This window comes from Sander vitreus, chromosome 8, assembly GCF_031162955.1.
Source record: "Sander vitreus isolate 19-12246 chromosome 8, sanVit1, whole genome shotgun sequence".
Taxonomy (NCBI): Eukaryota; Metazoa; Chordata; class Actinopteri; order Perciformes; family Percidae; genus Sander; species Sander vitreus.
The window spans coordinates 26472039-26491539 of record NC_135862.1 but is presented as its reverse complement, the minus strand read 5'-3'; the positions used below and the strand labels follow the sequence as shown (position 1 = coordinate 26491539).

Genomic DNA, 19501 nt, shown 5'->3' with positions numbered 1-19501 from the left:
CGCAATATAAAGTTATGCAGGATACAATATTAATATGGCCCGACCTGAAAAACACATGGTAGTCACTTGTGTCCATTTCTCAATTGATTTACAGACGGATGCCACAGAGGCTTAAAATATAAATGTGAACAGGCAAGCCAAAAAGCCTATAGGCTAATCACAAAATATCCATCTCCAATCACAGGGTTTCTGCAGGTTTCACCAAGTCAAATTGAAGACCTTTTAAAACCGTTATGAATGAAATGTAAGACCTTTATCACATCGACTGAGCCCTAAATTGAGTTTTTTTTTTTTCAAGCCAAGTATCGCTAAGCTTGCACTTCCCCATAGCTGAAGAATAAAATCTGTTTTATGTCTGTGGTACAATCAGAACCTGATTGGCTGCAATATAAGTTATATGTTGGTCTCATTTGTAGTCATAATACAGCGAAATATTTGGACTAGCAAAAGAAAGAACTACAACACCACTGAATAAAAAAATAAATAAAAAAAGAGCATAATGAGGTAGTGCTGCATGGACGTAGGAAAATTAAGACCGGTTTAAAATTATTTAAGACCTAGAACACAATACTTTAGAATTTAGAATTTAAGACTTTTTAAGATCTTGCTGAATCAGATCTCTGTACACATCATAAGACAATATGTATGGGAGAGATTTTGCATTTGATGTTCACATTTATAATTTAAACCTCTGCGGCATCCGTCTGTAAATCAATTAAGAAATAGACATTTGTCAAAAAAAAAACTGACTAAATGACCACCATGTGTTTTTCAGGTTCAGCTATATTAATATTGTATCCCATTAACGGTTTGTGATCGCCATCTTGTGGTGTCTGTTTTTTTCCCCCTGCGGTCTACTGATCAGCCGGTGATGGCGATCTGAGCAGATTGCTGCCTCTGCAAGAAATGCCCGTTTGCCGTCTGAGAGAAATAAATATTTATTGGACCCATAGTGTTCAGACCTTCTTTGTGCCTGGCAGTTTAAGTATTGTCTTGCACCAGAGTATTTTTGCCTTGATGTGTGCACAGTTGGTCATAGGCTCTCTGGGGTAATGTGCTCCCTGTGCTTTAGAACAGTGGTTCTCAACCTTTTGAAGTCGCGACCCCCCCCCCCAAAAAAAATATAATGGTTGGTGTTTGTGACCCCCCCCCCACCCTTCGACAATGAGAGAAAGAGAGCTGCAAACCGGTGTAAACTGCCGTTTCTACACACCTGCTGATTTTTTTTTGTAAAGATATTTTTCGGGCATTTTAGTCTTTAATAGACAGAACAGCTGTAGACAGGAAAGGGGGGGAACATGCAGCAAATTGCCGCAGGCGTCGAGGACTGAGCCTCTGTACATGGGCATGGCTCCACCAGGTGAGCTAACCAGGCACCCTACACCTGCTGCTTTTGAATGTTTTTTTTGTGAATGCTCTGCTACGTGTAACCAAATAATGCTTTTGCTTTAATGACAGTTTAGTTTTAGCAGCTAGCACCTAGCCTTGTCCAGTGTGCTCCAGGCTCTATGGACTTTTTCCTCTCTCCCTGGCCTGCCTTCAGACCCCTTTCTGTGAATGAAGCTCTGAATATAACACAGGAAAAGGTACCAAACTCACACAGTAATGTAAAAAAAAAATGGTCATGTTATTGAATTTTTTTTCCTCCACAACCATCTGGTGACCCCCAGAAATTATCGTGCGACCCCCTTGGGGGTCCCGACCCCCAGGTTGAGAACCACCGCTTTAGAAGTCACAGCATTTTTGAACCTTTGAACCATCTACAGTCAAGCTTTGCTTTTTCCCCACTATGGAAATTAATTACACAAACTCTTATTTGTTGTTCATTTTTTTTTTTATTTGGGATGACTAACAAGGCCATCATCATCATCATCATCTTTAAAACAATGAGTTAATTACACAGTGGTTTTGTTAATGCAAACTTTATTTACATGATGAAATAAAAACAAACAATCACTGACGTCATGCCATACTGTTTAAGCCTACAAACACAACGGAGAGGCTGCTGTTAAATAACGCAAGGGAGGTGTTAGTGGAGGGCATTAAATACAGTATTTACAGCCAAATGTCAAAACACTGCACATATCTAACAAGCCTGTATACAGCTCTGCTTGGTCCTCCTGAAAAGCAGCTCAGCTTGCTTTTAGAAGGGTCATATTCGAGTCCCAATTGGCTGAAAAGCAACAGCGGGTCGCGCTAAATTGTGCCACTTCTCCACAATAAAAGCGGTAGTTTGTAACCTTGTACCTAGTAGTACGCAGGCTTTGATCAGTCAGAGTTCGGCTGGGAGGAAAAATCTGAAAACTGGTGTCCCTTTTAAATCTGAGGAGGAGTGAAAACCCTTGATCTTAAAAACAAGGGCTTAATATAGGGCCACCAAACGCTTTCAGAATAAAACTGGACAGACTCCCTATGTAACACTGTCAAAACACCTGGTTAAAATAGACAAATAACTTCCTTCAAACACCAGCTGTGGCTTTGAGAGCCTCGTCAGGGCCAGAAAGGGGCTCGATGTCACTGTATAAATGCAGACCAACCTTTTTTTGTTGCAGCAAAAATGTCTAACATTGATAGAAATCAGACACTTTGTTGATTAAACTAAGTGCTGGATCTTCAAGTCCTATCTGCACTGTGCCATTTTAATAAGAGGCGCCAACTATTCGCCTTGCCACCAAACAACCCTAACCCTCAATTGGAATTTTTTATTTAATGATGCAGACATGGCAAACGTGAACTTTCTGCAAGTATTCCAAATGAGCCAATGCTCCCAGTGCAAGCAGGACTTCAGTCATACGCTGCATTTACACAGCTACAAACGGAGCTCTTTACAGGTGTCTCATTATCCAAACACAGCAGCAGTGATGTTGTACATCAAGGTAAAACAGGATAAAACATTTGACTTTTTCGTCTCTTTTTTTTTTTTTTTAATCCTGAAACCACATGAAAAGCACTTCATAACAGTTAAGTGGTTAACAACCTTTAAATATGTACAAACATATTGTGCTGGGAGACTGAAACAGAGAAGAGGGTTAAGTTCATCTTTCATTATCATAATACAGTATAAAATGTACAGAGAGTGGAGGGCACCCTGAAAGAGAAAGCTGGGACAGGACAGAGAAGAGGGAGGGTGTGAAATCAAGATGAAACTGTACAGACTGAGAAATACAGCCGACTATGTGATCCTGTACACACAACATCAAAGCTCACTCCTAGACTCTCTGGATTCAGCTTTTCAGAGAACATCTTTCTGATCAGTTAGCTAAAAACACTTGAGATGGTTTCTGCAGTGTCGGTGTGTGTGTGTGTGTGTGTGTGTGTGTGTGTGTGTAGAAGCTAAAAACCCCAGCCTGAACCAGCCTTGCTTCAATCTGAATGTAGGCAACAACAATCAGTTTAGGGTGCATTTGATGTCTAATAACTCACAGGCACAGTGGGTGGAGTCAGGTTCAAACTTGGGGGGCGAGTTTTGTCTGCTGCTACCTAGGTTGCTGATAGAGGGGTGAGCTTTAGTGTCCAAGTGCTTTCTATTTCCATCCACCAAAACATGAATATAAACACAGAACGAGTTAAAAAGGAGCAGGTTTTATTTTCTACTACCAGCTGAACTCCGCAGGCTTTGCGGATGAGGTTTGGGACTCGGCGCTCCTTACTGCCGTTTGCTCTTTATCCTCTCCAGACGCTTCTTCAGGTCGTCCAGGTTGGCAGCCGGTGACGCCGAGCGGGTGTGCGCGTGCGTCGGGGAATGGGAGTGTGCGTTGTGTTCCTGCTGGTACAACTCTCGGGACTCTTTGAGCTGAGACAGCTTACTGTGGAGCATGTCGGTGGAGGAGGCCACCGACGGCTTAGAGGACAGCAGGGAGGAGATGGGCGGTCGCTGCTGAGGCTCGTCCTCGCTTCCTCCGACACCCTGAGAGAGGAAGAGGACGGAGAGATAAGTTAGCTTCTATTACGTACATACAAAAATGTTGCTGCACGGCGAATATCAAAACTTAACTTAAATGAAAGTGTAATGCCCAAGCGGACCGGTTTTCAGCAGAAAAAACTATCCATGCCCAGCATAGAAATCAGACACTTTGTTGATTAAAGTAAGTGCTGGATCTTCAAGTCCTATCTGCACTGTGTCATTTTAATAAAAGGCACCAACTATTCGCCTTGCCACCAAACAACCCTAACCCTCAATTGGAATTTTTTATTTACTGATGCAGATTACATGGCAAACGTGAATCTGCATTACAAAGTGTAATGCCTGAGCGGACCGGACCGGTTTTCAGCAGAAAAAACTATCCTGTTTGTTTTTAACTCCTTTCTCGACTAATCTTGGCTAAGTTTGATAAACTTCGCCTCAATTTTTAAGCCATGTTACCGGGTTTCCACGGTTACCACACAGCACTCCCGTTTCTTGGCAAAGACCCGCCTTACTACCCTTCTACCATTGGTAGGTGGAACTACGATGAGTAGCTCAGAGGGTCGCTTGGTCAAGTCCCAGTACGGACCGAAGTACAGAGTGTGGCAGCTGGAGAGATGCCAGTTCACCTCCTGGGCACTCTCTCCAGCTACCAGTCAGACTGAGCCACCCATGTGTAATAACAGAGTTTAAATTGTAATTTACCCACTAGGGATTAATAAAAAAAATTATATGCATTTTGCATTTATATATATATATATATATATATATATATATATATATATATATATATATATATATATATATATATATATATGTATATATATGTATGTGTGTGTGTGTGTGTGTGTGTGTGTGTGTACTAACCCTGGAGGTGTTTTCCAGGCCTTGTCTCTGTCTGAGGATCTTGAGTCTCTCATAGTAAACAGCTGGTTTTACCTCTTCATTGTTGCTGCTCAGACTGAAGTCCACGCCATGCTGAGGGATCACTGCAGAGGCGCGCACAAAAGACAGACACACAATACTATAACACGCCTGACTTCATTCTGACCAAAGAACACGGCACAGTGACAGCTTCCAGTTGTACCTGCGGAGGTCTGGGTGCGGGCCTTGCCCTCTCTCTCAGACTCGATCATACGAAGGCCTCGCTCAACGTAGCTCTGGAAGAACTGGGATGTGTTTTTCAGATAGGGCTTCAGGTCTGCATCCGAGTACTTCTGTTTGTACTCGTACAACTCCGTCAAACCCTGAGTAGAAAATTGGACATATTACTGAAACATTCCTGAATGTTTTCCAAGCACTTTATCATAATAAACATTTAAAAAAATGGTTAAAAAAGGTTAAAAAAATAAAAACATTAATAGAAACATTCCTTTCAAGTAGGGCTGGGCAATATAGCGATATTATATCGATATATGAGGCTAGATATTGTCTTACATTTTGGATATCGTAATATGGCATAATTGTCTTTTCCTGCTTTTAAAGGCTGCATTACAGTAAAGTGATGTCATTTTCTGAACTCAGACTGTTCTATCTGTTCCGTTATTTGCCTTTTTTAGTCATTACAGCCACTATTACTGATGATTACTTGCGTAAATATGTTGCTAAAGCGGCAATTGTCAACTCTACAATATCGCCGCAATATCGACATTGAGGTATTTGGTCAAAAATATCGCGGTATTTGATTACCCCCACATCGCCCAGCCCTACTTTCAAGTTTTGAAACGGCAACAAAAGGTACATTTAGAATGCTTTTAAGAATGGAGCTGAGCTGACCTCTTTAGCGTTCTCCTTGGAGCCGATCTTCTTGAAGATCTCAGACAGAATGTCACTGACCTTTGCCTTTGACATCCGATCCTCCTGAGAACAAAACACAAAAGGACGGAGTCACGTTACATCAATAACCACAATTGTGCATCAGAATTCATTTAGATACTCGGTCATCCTGAAGACGAGAGCTACTGAGTCTGTGTAAAGTCTCGACTTTTTCCCTTGACAAGAACCTAATAAAATGGCCACTAAAATGTGCGTAGTGTATTTAGTTATGGGTTGCTCACCGTGCGCAGACCAGTCTTCTCGTTGCCACGGTCACTCTTGAGTCCTGATAGGTTTCCAGAGTGTTTGACCACCCGCCTCAGATGGGCCTCCAACTCTGACTCATTACGATTCTCTATCATTGATAGGTGGTCTAGGATCTGTTTATCAATGCATTGATAAAATAAATAGTAATAGAAAACTCAATTATAGGTAACACAACAGAACTATAGGATTTAAAAAAGGTGCAGTAGGTAAGACTTATAAAACTAACGTTCTGTCATATTTGCTGAAACTAACCCTATATTCCAGTAGAACTACATGAAGCAGGTAATTAAAAAAAAAAATCTGGCTCCTCTGGCACCACCTACAGCCTGTAGTGCGATTTGCAAAAATCATCATCTCCCTGTTCAGATGCACCAATCAGGGCCAGGGGGGGTGTCTAACTGAGTGTCAATCACTGCGCACACACACACACACACACACACACACACACACACAATAGGCTCGTTCAAGATGAGGCAGATCTGCGCTGAATCGATCACCGGCGATCGCTGCCCAATGCATGCTGGTTAGATTTGTGTCCGACTTGATCCCGACTTGCTCTGACGTCACGCACACGTGGGCAACGATAACCTCACGAGATCAGAGCCAGGCGCCACAGTTGCTCTCCACCGACTGCAAGACCCAGGCGGACCCAGGGCATGCTGGGAAACGCCGGCCTCTCAGCTGATCTAACAGCTGATTGGTTCAGAATCGACTCAACATGACGACGTTTTATATAAACTTGTTATTGATTTGGAGGGATTTTAACTGCGATTTGTCTGATTTAAAGGCTTATTCTGTACAAACCACACATGTCGTGTGGCTGATAGTTATGTTTAGAATGTTTGATGTTTACATTTTTTGGCCAAGTCCTGGATCTTCACAATCCTACCTACGGCACCTTTAATACATTTTGTGAGTGGGTCTTACCTCGGCCCCCTTGAGCTTGCACAGTGTGTGTAGCAGAGTCTTGAGGGTTCTGTGGGGGACGTCGCCCTTGAGCTGCTTGAGTTTCTCTTTGGGACAGACCTTCATGAAGTTGTGGACGTCCAGCAAGATCCGATCCAGGTTTATGCTGTCAATGGTCTCTGGGAGAAAGCGGATGATCCTCCACAGACACTGAACAAGCAAGCAAGCACAGGAGAGTCAGTTTGAGGTACATGATACGGCACGTTAATGGACAGCAGGGTCAGTATGAGAAGGATGTTGTTAGGCCCTCTGTGGCGACACTCCTTACCTTCATGATGAGCTCAGAGAACATGGTAGGGGCTGTCGTGACTAAGCTGTCCTGAAGCAAAACCAGCAGAGCACTACAGAGAAGCAGGAAGGGAAGGAGTCAAATAAACAGGTGGGGGGGGAAAAAACAAAAAAAATTTACAGTAGTTTCTTAGAGGGTCAGTGTAACGCTTATCAGTTCAATTTTCCAAGCACAAACGGACATTTGGAAAAACAGAAAAATGGGTTCAAATATCCAATTTTTTATTTTTTTCCACCTTGACAAATAAAAAAAAATTGGATCTTTAACCTGTTTTTGAAAATTACAAAATTGCGTCTGGGCTCTTTATTATTATTTATTATTAATTATTCAATACTTCAATGGTAGTCTCTTCCTCTACTTTGCGGAATATGCAGGTCATTAACTGCATATGGACCAAAAAAAACAACAACCGATAGACTGTGGGGTCAGAGGTGCTTGCAACTGATGGTTTCGAGTAGGGGGGCGGAACGAGGGAGAGAATACCATTGCAGTATTGAATAATTGGAGCCCATACGCAATTTTGTAATTTTCTAAATTTCTGATCCTCAATTGTACTGATCCTGAAAATTGAAAAACAGGTTAAAGATCCAATTATTTAATTTATCAAGGCGGAAAAAAATGAAAAATTGGATATTTGAACCAATTTTTCTGTTTTTCCAAATGTCCGTTTGTGCTTAGAAAACTGAACTGATAAGCGTTACACTGACCTTAGAGAATTTTGTTATCTTTGTCAGCAGTTACCAGCTATTTCTAATTAAAATCACACATATTGGTAATAAACAACTAAACAGTGTGATGCAAAATAAAGCACCTAACAGTGGTAATTTGCCGTTAAGAACTATTTCTTACTTTAAAAAGGAAATACGTTTTGCGCTGTACACATAATACACATATGGTGTTGTCGGCATATGATGTGAATACAGGAGATTTTAAAAAAGAAGAAGCTTTTTTTTCCTGCTCTGGATTTTGTGTTACGATTCAGAGATCCAGAACTCCTCTTCTCCTTCAATGGTGTTTTTGATGATAATAAAGTAAAGAAACAAGATTTTGAGACGGTTTACATACATTTCGGGACGGTGGTGAAAAGAGACAGCCTGTGCAGGGCTCCTGAACAGGGTGTCTTATTAAAAGGACAATTCCAGCGCAAAACGAACCTAGGGGTTATAAACAGATGTGTACCCACTCTGTCGCTCTCTGGGACGTCGAAGGAGTTTGGAGCTTGAAATACGCTAGCGCGGACCGCTGATTAGCTTACAACGCTAGTATTCGGGGCACAGGGAACGTAAAAACAAATCGCTATTTATACCACTAAAAAGGCTCAAAATATCACCAGACTTCAACGGTAGCATAATGAGGGTCCCTAAATGTTAACCGAAGCATTGAGAACATTCTAAGTGTACAGACAGTTTATTGAACGAAGAGCTGCGGGAGCTCTGTGAAAGGGCTACGAGAGAGAGAGAGAGAGAGAGAGAGAGAGAGAGAGAGAGAGAGAGAGAGAGAGAGAGAGAGAGAGAGAGAGAGAGAGAGAGAGAGAGAGAGAGCGCTACCGGTAGTCAATGCCGCAACACAGCCTCGTACTTCGGAAAACTGGTGGTGTACCTGCGGACGTTGTGAAGCTATGGCCACCGAACAGGAGTGTCTGTGTTGCACGGAGTAGGGGACCTGTTGCGTCGACTCGCGATGCCCAAGAGACGCAGTGTTTTGTACAGTCTGAAGATTTCCCCTCTCTTGAAACTTTTTCGGCGACCCAGACCGGAGGGACCAGATGGACAGTTATCCACTGAGTAAGTACACTAGACAAGTTATGCAGAGTGCGATTATTTCAGATGTATTGAGCAAATTGCTTTTGATTTTAGTTTGCATCGCCAGCTGTAAGTCACGACTGGTTTCCAAGACGGCGGCGGCATGTAAACATGTCTTTATAATCTGTCTGTACACTTAGAAAGTTATAAATGCTTTGGTTAACATTTAGGGACCCTCATTATGCTACAGTTGAAGTCTGGTGATATTTTGAGCCTTTTTAGTGGTATAAATAGCATTTTGTTTTTACGTTCCCTGTGCCCCGAATACTAGCGTTGTAAGCTAACCAGCGGTCCGCGCTAGCTTCTTTCAAGCGCCAAACTCATTCGATTAGCATGAAAACATATCCCAGAGAGCGACAGAGTGGGTACACATCTGTTAATAACCCCTAGGTTCGTTTTGCGCCAGAATTGTCCTTTAAAATAAAATGCTACATCAAACTACATAAACTATTTACAAAATGAAGGATTAAAAAAGGCCTCTCTCTATATTAAACCTAATTCAAATACAGGCCTCGGTCTCTCAGAAGTTGAGATAAATAAAGCCTCTGAGAAATTAACGGCTACCAGTGGCGTTTCTGACCTCTAGTGGCGCAAAAGATATTTGTTTTTCTACGAGTGGGTCCAGGTTTAGTTTATCGTGCGCACACACGAGGGCACACATGCACGCAGATAACGCAATAAACAGTCATGATGAGACACAAGTGAGATATGCCAAGATATGTAGCAATGCGCCTGCCTGTTAGTAACGATGCAGGATTTAAAATACTTTTGCAGAGCCAATTCTTTCTTCAGTATACATATTTGTGTGGAATCCAATCATTATGTTCAGAGTCAACTGGGTTAAAAGGTGCAGTATTGAATAAATACATGAAATACAGTATTGGGCTTTTGGAATAGGTAACATGACTGTATGGAATTTTATTGCGATGTGAACTAACCTGATCACGTTGGTCTGGTCAGACTTCTCCAGCACTCTGGTTACCAGCATGTTGACGGATCTGATGACCTGCTGTCCATCTTCTATGTCCTCCACTCTGGCATCCAGCATCAGTGTTATCAAACCGTGCATTAGGTCCTTCAACACACCCATGGATGCCTCTCTGGCCAAGGACTCCATAGAGAACAACTAATAGAAAGGGAGGAGGAAAGACGTTAGTGTCTCATCATCCTCAAGCGACCGTGTGCGGGCTGCCGTAGATGGCGCTACAAGCACGCACGGAGAGGTTTATGCTCAACGCATTGTTCGTTGCAGTATTCTCCGAAACACCAGAGGGAGTACGGAAAAAATAATCTGTAAATAAGCAAGAATTAGTAGAGAAGAGGGGACCGGAAGTAAAGGAAAGCTGCCTGCAACAGCAGTAAACACATCCATGATAAACCCTGACGTACCGCGAAGAAACCGCGTTTCTCTAGTCTATAGAGCTCCCTCTACAGCTTCGGAATAGATATTTGAATAGATATCACGCGATACTTCCTGACTCGGAGGCCGGCGGCCCTCCGGCCCAAAGTTGCAAGGGTGGTTTTTCCCACTCACAGGCGCTAGGGGGGAGCGAGACGACCACCATTCAACCAGAAAAAAAGTCATATAACCATTCCAATGACTCCGAAGCTGTTCAGTTAAGGTAAATTAAGCTAAAATGTTAGACTTTTCAAGACCCCGCGGAAACCCTGGTACATGAGGAAACATACAGATGTTTGTAGAGACGAACCTGCTCTTCCCAGCCGACCGTGTTGAATTGAAGGCGCAGCGCGTGTAGTTACAGAAATGATTCAGAGGTTTGGAACTACAGCCGTGGTTATGTTATTTTATTGCCGTTACGGACCTATCACGTTAGCGTATGTAGCAGAGTAGCGGCAGGCAGTGACTCACAGATAGCATGTTTCCTATGATGCAGCTGTACAGTTTGATGATGTCCCTCTTGTCCAGCCGGTCGTCAGCCATGTGCGTGCTGTAGATGAGCCTCAGCTGCATAAAGGTAGCGATGAGGAACTGATCGATGTGTCCAGACATGACTTCTGCTTTGTCCTCCTGCCGCAACACCTCGTCGATCTGCGGGGACAAAACACACACTTATGATCTCACCTCAAAGAAGCTATAATGGATATTTTTTTTTATATACACAACATATTTATATAATAATGTGACAATAAGAACGGGGTCGCTTGTAGTGATGAACATACAGTTATCTCTACATTCTGAAGCTCCCCTTGGCTTTACGGAGCTTTATAGTGAGTGTCAGCTCATTGTTTAGCTGTCCGGCCTGCATAACTGCATTTTAGTCGTTTTTTATCCTTTATAGCTTTAGTCAACGAAAAGGCATTGCATTTTAGTCAACCTTTAGTCAAAATGTTTTCTCTCTTAATTTTGTTAATTTAGTCCTGTGACCCCTGGTAGAGTATACAGTACGGCTGCAGTCTAGGTCATATATACACCGCACCCTCAATGTTAGCGGATGGGACTAAAAAAAAGTACATGTCAAATAAAATTTACCAAAGATGGTTTCTGTCATTTTAGGTATTCCTTATCTTGGTGATGTTTGTTCAGGTGCTTTAACATCAGTTTGGCTTTTATTAATTATTTGATGCTATAAAAATGGGAAGAAGACACGACAGACAACTTCTGTGTCCGTAAGTCCGTAGTAATACTGAATTCCTGTAAACAAGTAACGTTGTGTACATTTCTCACATTAGCAGTAAATCATGTATTAAGTTTTAACCACACTATAATTTAACATGTTCTTAAACTTAACACAAAGTGCTTTTAAAGGCATTTTACATTTGGAAAATAATCTCGTCAGTGCTCTGCTCTCAGGTGACAAACTTTAGAGTCACGGTTTCTAAATGACCTCAAACATATCTTAATAATGTATCTGCTGACCTTCCTTGTCGCTTATTTGGCCAACATTTACACCAATACCGATATATCTGTGATAAGCATGCCAAGCCAGTCTTACGTAACGGCCGAGGCTTGATAGGCAGGTGTCTTAAGTTGTGGTGGTTCCAGCTTGCTTCACCTAGGTCACCCTTTGACAATGTTGTTTTCTAGCTCTAGCAACTGTCATAACGGCAGCGAGCAGTAAACGCAAATCCAACCTTTTATTAGTGATGTCAGAGACGCACTCTTCGTCGTCGTCATGTTTTCATACCTGTGCCAGTGCCTGTATGCTGTTGTTAATGTCACCGCTAGCCACCTGAGAGATGACAAAGTTGATGGTGGAGGACGTGCTGTTGTGGAGATCATCAAAGTGTGGAGAGATTGCACGCATCCTTTGAACACAAAAACACAGACATTTCCTTTAGTGATTAATGCCGCTTGTCTTTTTTGTTTAACTTTCTATCTTCGACTGCATACGTAAGAAAGAAAGATGCTTTATTGATCAATCAACACAATTCTACACGAGGCAAATGCTTCAGTGTTTGCTAGATTTTTAGTTAGTCTGGTTGTGGTTCAGAGTGTGCGTTTACTTGGGTTCAGGGATCATGATGGGCTCCAGCAGTTCGTCCAGCTTGTGTTGGACGAGGTCCGGCAGCTCACACACTCTGTTCTGGTCCATTTCAATCATGTCCAGGTCCAGCTGAAACTCCTTGGGGATGGACGGGTGGGAGGACTCGCTGTGCTGGGCGTTCTGACGGGCTTGGCTGGGGAGTGGACAGGACAGGACAGTATATTTAGTCCAGTGTATTATCGATCAGTGCTTTTTAGTTCCAGTGCTGACTGACTTGTTATTATTTTGAGAATCCATGACAGTATGTGGATGTATCCAGTAAGTCTAATGTCAATGTATTCAGGTCAATAAGGAGGATAAAATGTTTGACTTACAATAAGTGACTCTCAAATGACATAACACTTTTATAAACAATCAATTAAATTGTTATAAAGCATAATTTCCCCTTTTTAGGTTAAAAAAAACAAACAAAAAAACAAACAACATACAATTGAGTTTAAAACAACTTCAAAATAGTCAAACATTTGGATGAAAATATATGTTTGAATGAATTAACCTATCCAAATTATAGTTGGACTGTCAGGACTGGAGCTGATCAGCACTGATCTAAAACCAACATTAAGCATTTCTATCCTTTAGAAAGGAGGGGGACACACTAAAAAGCAAGATTTAACAATCTTTTGAGATTATAAATTACACAATTTGGACTTAAAAGTTCAGCCAAATTCTCTCGCCCCCTCCCCAACCATGACTTAGTTGCCAGGACTGAACACACTCTTCTAGGGACTATCAAAGCTCCACCAGATGCTCTGTCCTTCCAGCAGAGACACAGAGAGTCTAACAGTAGCTGTTCATGACTGGTGAGCTCGGACTACCAGCTCTATGTCGCTCTCAATATCCCACTGACAAAAGGAAGGGAAGGAATGACAAAGGAAGCCGTCATGTCGCCGTTTTCTGCCCCATTCTTCTCTTTTAGCCGCATCGAACAGTCTACCTTATCAGTCATATTGTATCTGTAACTGTCAGACTGATTATAGCACAGAATTATTCGGTATTCAGCAACACTGCAATGCCACGCATGCACACAGATGATGCTGTACAAACTGTTGTGCATCACGGAAAAAACACCACACATCCTCTTAGAGACCTGCTTGTCAAACAGCACTTTCAGTCAGAGACTAATCCAGCTCCGCTGTGACAAGGATCGCTACAGGAGCTCGTTCCTGCCAGCAGCTCCCTATACAACAAGTCCCCTCTGTGTCAGGATCAACCATGCAGAACTTTTTTTAAAAGATAATTTTTTGGGGCATTTTAGGCCTTTATTACATTAGGACAGCTGAAGACAGGAAAGGGGAAGAGAGGGGGAATGACATGGGGGTGGAATTGAACCCACGGCCGCAGAGCTAAGGACTAAGCCTCTGTACATGAGGTGCACGCTCAACCAGGTGAGCTAGTCAGGCACCCCCCCCACTTTAAGCCTGAATATAATTTAAAACAGGTGAGTTGGAAAAAAAAATAAAAATACCGTTATCACGCTTATGTTATCATTAATTAGTCAGTTCTTGTTTTTTAACTGGATGGTGAGTTATAAGAGCTCAACTGGGAGCTTCATGGAAACAGCTAATGGTAAGGTTAGCTTCCCTTCAGCTGGTATAAACGTCTAGTAGCTTTATTGTCATTAATGAGACAATTTTCAAGAAATAGTTTGCTAATAAACCGCTAAAAAAGTAGTGACAGGACCGATTGGCAAAGTTATCAATGCTGTTAGCATGGTGGCTAACACTAATGTTACTCCATTTATGATATATCGTGTTGGTTGTGCTTTCAAACATGCCACCAGTGTGCTAACCATGCACTTTTAACCTACACTTGTTAGATAATGTTTCATAACAGGGTTCTTTGTTGATCTGGGTTTGTTGCTGTGTGCTCGTGGTTTCAAAATGAATGTGAATAAAGCGGTGTGCCGGAATTGCAATGTGCCATGACGTAGTTGACCGTTTATTGGCGTTTTAAGCCCCCCAACGTCTCAGTCAAGGCAGCGCTGCCTGGAAGGCACTAGGATTAGGAAAAGGTTATGGTTAGGGTTAAGGTTAGGTGCCTTGAAGTCAACGGTCGCAGCGCTGCCTGGAAGGAGACGTTTGGGGCTTAAAACACCATCAAGCTAGTTGACCCTTTTAGGCTAATGTTGGAAATCCCTCTAGTGGACAGAAAGTTTAACAACCACATGCTGATAGCAGCATTGGCAATGCATTAGTCTCACAATGCCAGACCTCCACAGTGCTGCGGAGGAGGGTCTGGCTAGTCCACACAGCATTCCGGGATGGGAAAAACTGACTCACTAAGACAACCACATAATAAATAAATAAAATGCTATGTTTTTAGATGGATCAAAGGCTATGTATATGCCTCGCTGTGAATCTAGTTGGGTGCACAGTAGTCTCGCTTTACCACACCATCCACAGTTGCGGAGCAGACGAAGGTCTGGCTAGTCCACACAGCATTCTGGGAAAAACGTGCTCTGCTTTATTGGTATTTCTTTAAACAAATCACAATCGTCATGGGCGGCGCTAAACTCTGCACGGAGCCGCTGTAAAATGGTGTCGGGAAGGAACTTGTTTTGGTGGAACGTGTACGTTCAAAAGTCGTTTTAGTCGTGCGAGAGAAAACTCAGATTGGATTGATAGTCTAGCTAGCTGTCTCAATATACCATGCAGAGATCTGAGGAGCAGTCAACCATAGTCCTCATATATCCAACGGAGTTTAAAATTCCAAAACAAAGAAAGCGGAAGGAAACGGACATTGGCGAAAATACATGCATCCGGCGGAATTTCCTCCGGCACCTGAGCAATCAAAGAAGTGGAACGTCGAGGATATAGACTAGGTGCATAGTGACCCATCACGATTGGTTACTGAGATTTATAAGAATATTTGATTGATAGGAAAGGCTCATTACCAGTTTCTCGACTTATAGTCCTTTCGTTTTGTAAATACAGATTTCACACCATAGAACCAACCTAAATTGTTGATTACAAAAGGGTAAAAAAAATAAATAAATGTGGCCATTAACAAGCGACAGATTGTATTTGCAACTGTCAAAACAGCAGAAAAAAAAAATTAGAATACTTTCCGTGTATTTGCAGCTGGCAAAATTGTATAAGACCAAGCAGAGGACAGTTCATTTCGATTCCAGGTATAGTATACACAACATTCATAAGTAAGACAAAGGAGTGACTGGGGAAGACAAATGCACCGCATTTAAAAGTGACAGCAGGACATTTTGAACAATAGTCAGGTGCTTTACCTACCATGTGACAGAGGGGAGCAAGAATTGATCCTTATTCCCAACCATGTGAAGAAGCACGACCAATACTCAAATGTCACCGCAAATGTCTGTTCATTAGTCTTATGAATGATGAGTTTTAGATTGCATTCAGAGGGGAGTTTTTACAATAACAACATGTAGAAAAGAGGGGCGAGGAGGCGGAAGAGGTACTCACATCCTATAAGTGCGATACATTAATCTGTTCCGGAACAGAAGGTAGGCAGAGCAGAGAGCAGAGGAAATCACACATGAAGAAAGATAACGGGTTAAGAGACAGACTGGCAGCCGGCCCACCAGCCAGCCAAGGACGCATACACACAGAGGTTGGTTTCACAGACACAGTGGACAGGTTGTTTTTTTTGTGTGTGTGCCAATTTTCCTTAAAATAAGTATCTGTGAGAGCAACCCAACATGCAGTGACCAAAATACAACAAGAAGATAATAAAAGATTAGTTGCAAGCAGAACACAAAACATTCAAAAGATTTATGGCATGAATCTAACTACAGTCCTCAGCTATAGAAGTCTGTTATGCGTGTTGATACAATGGATAACATGCTTATGAAAAACTGCTGGAAAAGTTGTGTTTTAGTACATTCAAGACATTTCCATGTCCCACTACAGTACAAGAAGACTTTTCATTTGGAAAAAGTTTACTTAATTTGGAGGCATGCTACGGTCTTCTGCCTGTAAAAGAATAATTGACTCTTTTATCTACAGCAGTGTGAGACACTGGTCTTTTAAAATAAAACCGACTGTGGACCAAGTTGTTTTCTTCACCCAACCAGTTGGTGCAGTGTATGTTGGTTGGAAGTTGACAGTTCAATCCAACAACTGCCTTCATGTGGTACAACTGATGGCAATGTGCTTACACAGACATGCATTTTCACTTTGAAGAAGTCTTTTTGTATTGATCAATGTCTAAAAACCTAATTATGCCCACTGTGATTGAATGTTGTAATATAAACATGAAAAAAAAGAGTGTAGAAGAGATATAATAAAATATCTTTTATAAAAAAAAAAAAAAGGCACTGCAACAACAGTCATAACCGGTCAGATGACAGTTTAGAAAGACTGCTTTGCACTTACTGTTTGGAGAAACGATTTTGTCACTTTAAATGTGGCTAAATATGTTGACAGAACATCCATCTTTTACAAAGTGCTTCACAATAAAAACGTGACAAAAGTAAATAAGATCCAGAACTTAAAGCAGCATTACAAAACTTAAAAGCAGGCTACTTTGTGCTTAGGTTATCCTCCACATGAAAAAAGTCCCATTATTGGCTTGCATGCATAATAATGGTATAGATAAAGGAGGACCGCAGGGAGAGGGGTCGCACCAAGTCCAGGGCCCCGGGAGGTGGCGAGGCCTGGGGGAGGGGTGCTGTAAATCTCAGGGCCAGAGCCGCAACCACCTTCACCGCGGCCAGGGCCTTTTCAAGCCAACCTACCACAGACCGCCATGACCCAACGAGTTGAATATGCCAACTTGAAATCCAATCATTTCTGTTTGGTGTAGGACTATTCTTAAATAAAATTAAATAAAAACGCTTTAAAAACAAACAAACAAAGGGATTTAAAGATGTAGGACTTCAACAGAGGTTCCTGGTCAAGAAACGGCAATTACTGGATAACTGAAACCCTGCCGCGTATACTGAATGAATGAGGTTGATCTATTACATCCATTTAGAATGCAACTGACATATCTTCAACAATGTTCTTTGGAAATGAACGCGTCGCTCATGCACTGAATTTTAGTTCTTCAATATGATACATTTTGTGGTGAGCAAGTATTATTGGCTTACTCACTAGTTTTCATTCAGCTAAGGTTAACATACCCAGCAGCCCTGAGTCACAGGGGACCTACTTGAGTTTGTTGGGGTCGTCCTGTAAAGGCTTGCGGAGGAATGTGGCGTTGGGGTTAGTTGGGTGCTCTTTCTGAGACCTCTCTGTCGCACTCGGCTTGGCAGGAGCTGCAATAGTCTTCTTGGCTGAACGCTTGATTCTCTCCTCCAGCATGCTCATGTCTTTCTCCGACAACTAGAAAGGTTGGGGAATAATGTTAAAATTCTACAGAATACGTTTCGGGGTCTAGGCTTAGGACACCCTACAAAAGTAGGACAATGATATCATCTCTATCTTACATTTCCTATTAGTTTGTAGACTTGGTCCCCACAGACGTTGTAGACAGCCACCACAGTGTTCAGGGCAGCGTTGCGGACAGATGTGTCTCTGTCACCGATGTGAACGGCAATCTCCTTCAGAGATTTGGCTGGAGTCGGCTGACATACATTCATTCCATAGCCCTCTATCAAACAACCCAACTCCTCCAGACATTCTGAGGAAAGGGGAGGAAACCACAGAAACGATGTTGATCAACAACACAACAATAATTGTCTTCCAATACGGTTTGGACAGAGATTGGTGCAGCTTACGACAGTTGGTTCGCTGTCTGTAGATACCTACCAGCTCTCTGTTTCGAGTTCTTGGACTTGGTTCCATCCATGAGGAAGGGGAAGACCTTGGATGCTGGGTAAACCTTACACAGCATGGTCAGTATGGCCCGAACATCTTTGCGAACCACATCCTTTGGCTCTCCCACCTAAAGAAGGGAAGAGGAGAAACTGTGAGCAAAAAAAAGCTTTACAGTGGTCTTTTATCACTCGGAGTGTAATGCGCGCTCACCTTGAGTATGAGGTAGGGGACAAAGGAGTTGGCCTCGTACTCAGTCAAATGATAGTTCTCTCTGTTTAGCATGGCAAACATGAGCTTTAGATACTCCAGCACCTTCATCAGGACTGTGGTGTTGGTGTCAAAGAACCGCAGGGTGAACCACTTCAGAATCAGGTCCAGACAGCCAATGGTGGCATCGCTCTCGCTCTCCAACCGCTGTCGAACACAAAACACACAGTCAGACTTTTTGATGACGAAACAAGCCTACTCCTAATTTGCAATTTGGAGTTTTAGACCAGCCACTACCTCAATCATGACTCCTATAGCCTTGACGTGTCTCTGGAAGTCAAAGTGAAAGAGCTCATCCTGCAGCCACTTAGCAAAGCAGGTGGACATCTGAGTTTTCAGCTGCTCCAAATATTCATCTCGAGGGGTGGTGAAGTTCCATTTCAAAATCTACAAGAGAAACATTTAGTCAAATTGAAGTCAACAGTATTTCTGGGGAGTTTTGTGTGATAGACAACAGGGCTGCACGATACGAGGAAAATGTGCGATATGCGATAACGTTGTTGAATATTGCGATACTATTACTTGCGATAAATAAACAGATATTAAAGTGCACTCAGTTGTGCCGCTTTCAGTATTTTGATAACATACAACAAACTGCTTGTCGAATTTAAAACAAATGAAAGGATAGAATTTCACGCAGTATTGCACATGGTCACTTTATTGTCTTATATGCGCCAATGCATAGCGGCACAATCTTATCAATATAATGTCATATTTGTTTAGTATCTGTTTAAAATCAAATACATTTCCAACTTTCCTTTATTGAACAAATTGAAAATGGAATTGAATATAAAAGGCAGCACTAAAAAGAACTACCGTTACATTTTAAAGTGGAAAAAAAAACCCGATATATTGTGCAGCCCTAATAGACAACTTCAGTAAGTCGACCAAGTTCCCAGTTTAGGACGACTTTTTGACTTTCCAGGAAGGGGGCATGCCTTCTGTCAAAT

The 19501-nt window shown here is 42.1% G+C and overlaps 1 protein-coding gene across 2 annotated transcripts in view; it reads right to left on the bottom strand.

Moving 5' to 3' along the window:
* Positions 1 to 1906: 1906 nt before the first annotated feature.
* ckap5 (cytoskeleton associated protein 5) overlaps positions 1907 to 19501 on the bottom strand; it is a 52884-nt gene continuing 35289 nt past the window's right edge. For both annotated transcript variants that reach the window (XM_078257683.1, XM_078257684.1), the window contains 16 exons: positions 18789 to 18938; positions 18495 to 18698; positions 18276 to 18411; positions 17954 to 18147; positions 17677 to 17849; positions 12509 to 12682; positions 12190 to 12310; positions 10914 to 11093; positions 9982 to 10169; positions 7221 to 7293; positions 6914 to 7102; positions 5962 to 6099; positions 5681 to 5764; positions 4992 to 5151; positions 4772 to 4893; positions 1907 to 3907 (listed from right to left, as the gene is read on the bottom strand). In XM_078257683.1, coding sequence (XP_078113809.1) covers positions 3647 to 3907; positions 4772 to 4893; positions 4992 to 5151; positions 5681 to 5764; positions 5962 to 6099; positions 6914 to 7102; positions 7221 to 7293; positions 9982 to 10169; positions 10914 to 11093; positions 12190 to 12310; positions 12509 to 12682; positions 17677 to 17849; positions 17954 to 18147; positions 18276 to 18411; positions 18495 to 18698; positions 18789 to 18938 — 2547 coding nt within the window. In that variant the 3' untranslated portion in view covers positions 1907 to 3646. The remainder of the gene's footprint in view (positions 3908 to 4771; positions 4894 to 4991; positions 5152 to 5680; positions 5765 to 5961; positions 6100 to 6913; positions 7103 to 7220; positions 7294 to 9981; positions 10170 to 10913; positions 11094 to 12189; positions 12311 to 12508; positions 12683 to 17676; positions 17850 to 17953; positions 18148 to 18275; positions 18412 to 18494; positions 18699 to 18788; positions 18939 to 19501) is intronic.